Here is a 9783-nt window from a genome sequence, read left to right on the forward strand (position 1 = left end):
TAATGAATAAACACTTGAATGAATTAATAAATTTATTTATTATTGCATTATTTAAGGAGGAAATTTATACTCTTATTTTCTTGTAGGAGCTTTTCAATATAGTGTTTTCATTTTAATACATTATTAAGTGAACAAATAAATTAGTTAGTCCAATTTCTATTTCTGTTTCCCCCCACACTGTGCGTCAAAACAACTGCTATTGATTTATTAAAATGTCCATTCATATTTTAGGAGGAACTAATGCCTGCAATTGGTCCTGTTTTTTTTTTGTTTTGTTTTTTGCGTGTGTCAAAACAGAGAAGTAGTCACTGACGAGTTGAAACTCTCCAGACTTGCAGTTTCACTTTGTTTTTGTTTTTGCAAACGGGACCTTCGATAACTTGATGCAACAAAATGCACGTTTTACTTTCTCAGGTAAAGTCCCCCTTGACTTCACATTTGAGTGCACCTTGAAAGTCGCTTCCTGTGACAGGAAACAAAAAGTCAAGCGTGTAATAAGTCGAGCACATCAGGTGGATTCCTCATCGAGGCCAAACGTCTGTAAACAAACTCAAAGAGCAAACAAATGTTGGCTTCATTTTTGATATTTCAATCAATGCTAAATAGTATTTTGATCATTTTGTTATCGTTGACAAAGTGCGAGCGGAGATAGTGAATAAGTCGACCGTTTCCGCTGACAGGAAGCAGAAACCGCTAAAGATCAGAAAAAAAAAAAAAAAAAAGTCAAATGTGACGCATTGCCTTCAGATGTCGACAACAACTTACACGACGGCGACGAACGCGGCCGCGTTCCTTCTCGTGCTGCAAAAGATGCTGAAGAATTCGTTGTTGCTTTTCTGTCTGCTGTCGGCCGCTTTTGCCAAAGAAGCTCCAGGTAGGAACGTTATTTGGATGTTCTCTTCAATTAACGCCGATTGGAATTGGTGCTCAAAAAGGTCAAAGAAGAAAGAGCACCTTTTCATTCATATCAGTTTCCTGAAACACAAACAACAAGTGTGAAACGAAATCTAATCAATCACTTGTCATCAATAATCCGGAAAAAAAATACCATCAAAGGTTTTGAGAGTTCTCACGTTTACAGATAAATAAACAAAAATAACATTAATTCCAAACCCAAACTGTCATCATAAAACTTTTTTTTTTTTTCTGTACAGGTATTTTTTGAAGTAACATTTTAACATTGTGTTAGTGTTAATTTGATCCGCCATTTTGAAATGTCATCTCAGTTTTTGATCTGGTTTCAATCACGCTTGCAATGCTGCGTTCGAGGGTGGTCGGAAGTCGGACTTTTCCGAGTTGAAACTAGGAAGTGTGTACGGGAACGCCCCCTTGAACTCGGGAATTCCACTTGCGATGTGAGGAAAAAACAAAACAAAAAAAACGTTTTCACTGGTTTTGTTTTGTTTTTTTGTGCCGTGTTTGTTTTGTCAGACGTCGACTGCGTTGTTTTGCATCTGGAGTCTGTGAAATGCACCTGGAACAGAAACGGCAACCCGACCGTCAATTACACCTTCAGCAGCTGGTTGGCTCGATTAAAAATTTTTTCGAATGAATCGACAATGAAAATGTGAGCAAATGGTTTTTTTTTTCTTCTCCAGGTTCTACGATGAAGAAGCGAGAGCGTGCGAGACGTACCTGAGCAACCGTAGCGTCAACTACGGCTGCATTCGGCCGTATGGAAACATCCTGAACAGGTTCAACACGTTTTATATGCAACTGGCGCACGCCAACGACACTTTTATCAAGACGGATGAGCTTAAAAACAAAGGTAAAGTGCGCTTGTGATTATTCCCCGTTTGCAACAAATCTGTAATTCATTCCGATAAGCAGATTGAATATTTTATATTTGACAGCTTAGTGAAAACAAAAACTTTTACTTGACACACTGTTTTCTTATTAAACCTTTTGATGCCAAGAACGTTAATTTACGTTAACGGAAAGAAAAACGAATACCGCCAATAACGTTTATTGACGTCATCTGTTGTTTTTTTGTTTGTTTTTTTGTTTTTTTAAACGATTGGCAGTAAAAGGGTTAAGATGGAAGCCAGAAAAAGAGCAGAGGCCCCGGGATCGAACCCTGCGGAACGCCATATGATTCCGTTACACATGTGTATTTCAATTACATGTATTTGTGTGATTACTTTCTTTTATTTGCTCGACGTAGCGTGTATGGAGGACCAAAGCAGCCAAAATTGAAAATAAATAAAATAAATAAATATATGACTAAAAGTGCAAATAAAAATGGATATAAAAATATAATTTTAACATTTATATCTAAAAAAAAAAATCAATATAAATGGAAATAAATCCGTTTTTATTTTCACTTTTAGTCATTTATTTATTTAGTAATTTATTTATTTATTCATTTATTTATTTTAGTCATTTATTTATTAAGTCATGTATGTATCTATTTATTTGGGCATTTATTTATTTATTTTAGTCATTTATTTACTAAAACTACCAAAATTCAAATTAAATAAATGACTCAATAAGTAATTAAATGACTAAATAAATAAATGACAAAAAGTGAAAATAAAAACGGATTTATTTCCATTTCTATTGATTTTTTTTGGATGTAATTTTCGAATTATAATTTTTTTTAATATTGAATTTTATTTTCACTTTTAGTCATTTATTTATTTATTTATTTTGAATGTTGGCAGTTTTGGTCCTCCACAAGCGTGCGCGGATTCAAATCCTAAAGAAACTTTATAAGCCCAAAAAAAAACGAAACGTTGTCACCTGCAGTGAAGTTAAACCCGCCACGCAACCTGACCGCTCAGAAAGGAGGCGACCGCAATCTGTGGTTCTATTGGAACCAGACGTCGGCCAAGTGCGTGCAAAGCCAGATTCGCTACAGGACCGAGTACAAGAAGTGGAACGTGAGTTCTCACTCAATCTCGTCTTTTGTCATCTGCACGCGACTTTCTGGCATCTGAAACGAACGCGTCCGTCGTGTGTCGCGCAGACGTACGCGGTCAACGTTGGGGAGCAAAATTACTGCGTCAACTTGCCCTCCAGCCGTTCCCGCTACGAGCTTCAGGCGAGAAGCAGATTGGTGGAAGCGTGCGGCGCTTCGGGCTGGAGCGACTGGAGCGAGCCCGTCACGTGGGGAAGCGACAAAAGCGCAGGTAAAAAAAAAAACAAATAAATGTTCCGCTCTTGCGGGGAAGTCAAAAGAATTTGATTTCCAAATCTCTTGTTGTCACAGAGAGCCAGCAAGGTCACGCTTCCACGTTTGTGTCGATAATTGCGTACACGCTGGCGCCCGTCTTACTCCTCCTCATGGTCGTCGTGCTGCTGCGTTGCGAGAGGTGAGTTTACATATTTGACTGTCGACGAGCTGTATGTATATATATATATATATATATATATGTGTCATCTCGACTGTACGTATAGCGTATAGTTGATCCAGTAGTCTGCTGGCCAGGTGGGAGTAACAAGATGGCCGCCCTGTGACTTCAACGGGCGATTGGCTATCCAATCATATATTAAGGTCAATGCATCAAATCCACTGATGCCAAAGGAAAAAGTGCTGCATAGGCCCAACAAAAACAAGGAGGCGCCACCTTGTGGCGCGGTGCCATACTGCAGATTGTTTCACCCTCCAGCAACAAGATTCTGTCAAATAAAAACAATGGTACAAAAAAAATCACTAGGGTGGACCAAAACCTTACAGTTTGCTCCATAACTTTGTTTTCAGGTCAGAGTTCGGTTGACATGATTTGATGCAGCATGAAATGTAAACGCAGTTAATGCCAGCTGTGCATTTGATGCTTGGGCCTAAATGATAACGTGATGCATGAACGTTATGCTGCTATTTGGCCTATTTCAGCTTTTTATTATTGTTATTATTATTATTATTCTAATATTTTAATTCGATTTTAATTATTGTTTTAAATTATATTATCATTATCATTATTATTAGATTTTAATTCTATTTTAATAAGTATTATTTTAGATGATATTATTGTTACTATTCTGATGAATATTATTATTATATTTTAATTTGATGTAATTATTATTTTATTATTATTATTATATTTTTATAATAATAATAATAATTATTATTATTATTATTTATTATACAGGCATATTTATTATACATAAAAAAAATTCTGCTGTTATGATTTGACCTTTTCAAGACTTTATGTTATATTATGTCATATGAAATATTCGAAATTTAAAAAAAAAAAATACAGCATAGTTATTTTTGTTCATAGCACAATGCTGCTTTGATTGTCCATTAGAAGGCATTAATAACTAACTAACTAACTAACTAACTAAATAAATAGTCTTTTCATATGGCTCAGTCTGATGCCACTGAACATTTTTGAGTGTTTCAAAGTATAAAATATATTCCTAATTGTTGTTGTCATCACCCAAAAAGTGACCGTCCGCCATGTTGTTGTCGTTCGCTCTCGCAGGTTCCGAGTCATCTTTGTTGGCGTGGTGCCCGAGCAGTCTCTGATTCCGGAAGACGTCGAGGTACGTTCAACCTTTCGCGCTGCAAAACGACAATTCTCATTTGGAATAAAAATAATAACGCAAAAAATGTTTTGTCTGTGTGAAGCTTTGGCTTCAAATCCCCAAAGGCCTGAAAGAAGGCCTCAAGCCAAACTACCACGAGCGGCCCTGTCCTGTCCGAGAATAGCCGCACACAACCGATTCGACGATTCGACGATTCGACGATTCCGTTCCCTTCAACGCAAACCCAAACGCACGGACAGACACGCCCCCTTCACTGCAGACAAACTGACGACTTTCCACTGTCGCTACCTCTTCTTTAATCTTTTGTTTTCCTGCATTTTTTTTTTTTATTTGAAGTCATTGGGACTCGTAACCTGCAGAATATATCGCTTTTATATTTTCAACTTTGTTCATAAAATAAAGATTCATTCTCAGAAAAAAAAACAAAAAAAACACATCCGTCATTTTCTGATATTTCTGAATTATCAAGTATATTGAGGGGGTTCCACTCATATTCATACGGTGGCAATTTGTTAAAAATCTATCAAATATCATTGGAATAGGTGAAGATTATTAAATAAATTCAACCTGACAAATTACAAAACATATTTGCGTGGGGAAAAAAACAACACTTCCAGGCCATAATTAGAAAATAATCAGAGGAAAAAACAATAAGTGAAATACTTTTTTTTTTTTCTTCAAATTTATGCTAATTTATTCATGTAATATTATGAATTTTTTTCATAAAAATACAATTTTTTTTCTCTCTCTCTGTAATGTACAACTTGGTCCTCATAATTTTGCAAGTTGAATTCAAAAATAAAACGAATAACATTTATCTGGAAAATATCCAAAAATCTATCAAATATCATTGTAATGCAGTCAAATTAACGCTTTTATGAATTATGAATTCATTAATTATCTCGGAGACCTAAATTGCCAATTCAGTAACAACTCTTGTCAATACAAGCAACAACAACAAACAAAAAAAACATGACGCATGTGCGAGACGTTGTAAAAACCTGCGACGTGGACGAATGCGTCACTTCCGCCCATTTGGGCTGCGTCTCAGTGCGCGCATTTACGGTAAACGCAAAAGGCAAACGGTGCTGATGCTGCTCGCGAGTGCGATGCCGTCGTCGTGTTTGTCTCCCCCCTCGTTGTCGTTTCATCCCGAATAGAAACGCAAACACGCGCCGGTGCCGCTGCGGTGTTGCTCGAAGACGATCCAAGTGATTCGTTTGTTGTTGTTGTGGTTTTTTTTTTTTAACGTGTCGATCATCGCGATGCGCAGCTGGTAAACAACAATAGTGCTTGCTTTTCTTTTCTTTTTCTTTTTCCCATCCTCCCCTCCCCGGAGGCTTGTTTTTGGAAGCATCGCCGTCGCGATGGGGTTCGGCTCTGACGCATATTGAGCTCCGATCAGCTTCAAGGTAAGTCCGATCGATTGGATTGATGGGCTTATGGTCGCGTTAGTTCTAGCTGGATGCTAACGAACAGTCTGGGATGATAAGGAAGGAAGGAAGGAAGGAAGGAAGGAAAGGAAGGCCCGCAGCAGCATGGGTGTGGAACGTGAGGCTCGTGGGCCACGTACGGACAGCGACAGCATCCATGATAAGGACGCACAACATGCAATATTCCAAACAATAAACAATCAACCTGGCACAAACACATTTGCCTCATTTACCCGCTATCCATCCATCCAGTTGAAATCATTTTTAGATTCGATTTTTTTTAACTTTATTTATTTATGATTTTACATGTATTTATTATTTTTTTAATTTTCTTTGTTTAATTGTACTTATGTTCATTATTTAATTATTAATTTTCTTTTTTTTTTTTTTACAATAATTGTTTTGCTAAAGTATTTTTTTTCATTTAGCACAAGTAAATATTTAATTAAATGCCAATTAACAAATTATAAATTACAATTACAAATTAAATTAAAAAAATTAATTAATAAAAAATTAAAAATACATTACATTAAATTAATTAAATAATTATTTAGTTTATAGTTATTTATATTTATTTTTATTATTATTTTATTACTTGTTTTTTACAGTAGGCATCTAAGTAAATAATTCGTTTTGCTAAAGTTTTTACACAACTAAATTAAATAATTATTTAATGAGCTTAATAAACGCAGCAATTATTTGATTACAATTAAAAAATCCATAAAATAAAATAAAACGTTACAAATAAATTAAATAAATAAACATTTTTATGATTATATATTTATATTATTTATTTACTTTTTTACAGCAGGCATCCAAGTAAATAATTTGTTTTGCTAAAGTTTTTTTCATTTGACACAAAGGAATTAAATAATTATTTAAGGAGCTAAATGAACACAGCAATTATTTAATTACCAATTAAAAATTACATTAAAAAATAGCAATAAAATAAAATAAAAAATAATAAATTAAAATTAAATTATTTATTTTTATATTTATATAATAAATAAATACATTAAATTAAAAAATAAACACCATTTGAAAAAAAATAATTATATTTTAAACGTTTTTTTTTTTTTTTTTTAATCATGACATGAAAAAACAAAACAAAAAGAAAGCGTATTGATCCAAACGACATTTGTTTCATTCATTTCCCCCCCCCGACAGACTCGACCATGGACACGATCTGGCTTTACCAGTTCCGTCTGATCGTGATCGGCGACTCCACGGTGGGCAAGTCGTGTTTGATCCGCAGGTTCACCGAGGGCCACTTTGCCCACGTGTCGGACCCCACCGTGGGCGTGGACTTCTTCTCGCGCCTGCTGGAGATCGAGCCGGGCAAGCGGGTCAAGCTCCAGATCTGGGACACGGCGGGCCAGGAGCGGTTCAGGTGACCTTGACGCCCGCCGCTTTGCAAAAAAATATCAGCAACATGGTTTCATAAATTGCTTGGCTGTAATTGAAAGCGGAGTCCCGCAAGGTTCAATTCCAAGTCCACTTTTGCTCACATGCTTTTGTTGGAAGTGGCGCTCATGACGACCTCGCCCGCTCGCAGGTCCATCACCAGGGCCTACTACCGCAATTCGGTGGGCGGGCTCCTGCTCTTCGACATCACCAACCGCCGCTCCTTCCAGAACGTGCACAGCTGGCTGGAGGAGGCGCAGAGCCACGTGCAGCCGCACGGCATCGTCTTCCTGCTGGTGGGACACAAGTGCGACCTGGAGGCCCAGCGGCAGGTGGGCCGGCAGGAGGCCGAGAAGCTGGCGGCCGCCTTCGGCATGAGCTACGTGGAGACGTCGGCGAGGGACGCCATCAACGTGGAGACGGTTCGTGCCGCAACGATGCGCTTTCAAACGGGACACGAGGACCAAAACTGACAACATACATTTCAAAGAAAGAAATGACTACGTAAACAAATAATAGTGAAATAAAAAAAGTTGGAAAAAAATAAAAGGACAAATAAATACAAAAACAAGATTCAAAACCTAAAAATAAATGTGGAAATAAATACAAAAATTAATATAGAAATAGAATTAGACATCAATCACTGAAAGGAAGTTTGCAATCCAAGCACGCTTAGGACCGCCCCCTTCATTTGAATAACATTTCGACCTGACAGAGCATCTGCAGCATGAAATAAATACATGTGAGAGGAGAGAGCATTTTTATTTCATTCTAATTAAATATATTTTTGTTTTTATTTTGACATTTTATTTTTTATTTCCATTTATATTTTATTTTTGATTTAGCTTTATATATTTTTTTTTTCTATTTCTTTTTTATTGCATTTTTGATTTAATTTATATATTAGTTTTTACTTCCATTTATATTTATTTTTTATTTCATTTTTGATTTTGGTTTATACGTTTTTATTTCCATTTAGATTTATATTTTCATTTCATTTTTAATTTAGCTTTATACGTTTTTATTTCCATTTATATTTATATTTTTATTTCATTTTTAATTTAGCTTTATATATTATGTTTTTATTTCCATTTATATTTTTTTTATTTCATTTTAGATTTAGCTTTATATATGTTTTTATTTCCATTTATATTTATTTTTTTATTTCATTTTTGATTTAGCTTTATACGTTTTTATTTCCATTTATATTTATATTTTTATTTCATTTTTAATTTAGCTTTATATATATATATTTTTTTATTTCATTTTGGATTTAGCTTTATATATGTTTTTATTTCCATTTATATTTATTTTTTTATTTCATTTTTGATTTAGCTTTATATATGTTTTTATTTCCATTTATATTTATTTTTTTATTTCATTTTTGATTTAGCTTTAATTTTTTTTTTTTTTTATTTAATTAAATGTAATTTTTGAATGATGTTTTTTTTTCTTATATCCGTTTTTTATTCATTTATTGATTTTTAATTTTGTCCGTTTTGGTCGTCCATACATGGAGGGTTAGACTAATAACCCGCATCCGTGTTTTTTTGTTTTTTGTTTTTGTTGTTGTGTGCCGAAGGCGTTCATGGAGCTGACGAGGCAGATCTTCGAGCTGGTGCGCGGCGGCGACATCAAGATCCAGGACGGCTGGGAGGGCGTCAAGAGCGGCCTGGTGCCCAACACGGTGCACTCGTCCGAGGAGGTCGTCACCAAGGCGGCTCGACAGTGCCTCTGCTGAGCCGGACTTTGCGGGACTTCCATCTTGGGGAGGCGGCCGGAACTTTTCTTCCATCGCTCTTTCCGTGTTGCAGTTACACGCTCCACCTGTCATGTGTCCACCTTCCTTCTCTCCATTCAAAGCACAAAAAGTCGTGTCGTTTGCTTTGCTGCTTGTTGGACATGCGCACTTACACACAAAAACAAATCTGATACACGAAAAAAGATGCAACACTTCCACTCACAACAATCAATACGAGCAATCTTAGGATTTTTTTTTTGGGGGGGGGGGTCAATGCCAGTTCCGATATTTGGCAGAAGAAACACAATAAAGATATGAATTAAAAGCAGAACATTTGACTGTTATAATAATTTGTCCTGTTATATTTGCGTCAAAGAAAAGAAGAAAAATAAATTCTCTAAATACATTCTCACTTTGATGGAGTTGTAATAGGCGACACTAAATATTTAAACAAGGGTGTGCAGACTTTTTTTATATAGGTAACAAATGTGTCACATGATTCATTTGAACGCCTGATTCGAATCGTGCATGACGTCATCAATAATCAATAAACTAGTGCGAATATCCAAGTCGGCTTTGGAGGTGTCGATGAGGGTGTGCGACCAGTAGAGGGCGCATTCACTCAAGTCACTTAAAAACAATAGACAATTTGCATTTTGTTTTCACCAAGTTCCATAAATTGGGCTTGTCTAAATATTGTTTTGGATGTTTGCG

At 35.7% G+C, this 9783-nt stretch overlaps 2 protein-coding genes across 2 annotated transcripts; both read left to right on the forward strand.

The window, feature by feature from the left end:
• Nucleotides 1–378: 378 nt before the first annotated feature.
• LOC144006570 (cytokine receptor common subunit gamma-like) lies at nt 379–4922 on the forward strand. The gene is made up of 9 exons (XM_077505474.1): nt 379–414; nt 748–874; nt 1432–1522; nt 1599–1768; nt 2749–2882; nt 2969–3131; nt 3212–3314; nt 4428–4488; nt 4574–4922. Exons 1-9 carry the CDS (start codon nt 394–396, stop codon nt 4652–4654), a joined length of 951 nt encoding a protein of 316 aa, XP_077361600.1. The 5' UTR covers nt 379–393; the 3' UTR covers nt 4655–4922.
• A 317-nt stretch (nt 4923–5239) lies between these two features.
• LOC144006571 (ras-related protein Rab-39B-like) lies at nt 5240–9638 on the forward strand. Its single transcript, XM_077505475.1, has 4 exons — nt 5240–5903; nt 7092–7314; nt 7480–7750; nt 8911–9638. Exons 2-4 carry the CDS (start codon nt 7100–7102, stop codon nt 9067–9069), a joined length of 645 nt encoding a protein of 214 aa, XP_077361601.1. The 5' UTR covers nt 5240–5903; nt 7092–7099; the 3' UTR covers nt 9070–9638.
• Nucleotides 9639–9783: the final 145 nt, after the last annotated feature.

This window comes from Festucalex cinctus, chromosome 18 (genome assembly GCF_051991245.1).
Source record: "Festucalex cinctus isolate MCC-2025b chromosome 18, RoL_Fcin_1.0, whole genome shotgun sequence".
NCBI classification, from domain to species: Eukaryota; Metazoa; Chordata; class Actinopteri; order Syngnathiformes; family Syngnathidae; genus Festucalex; species Festucalex cinctus.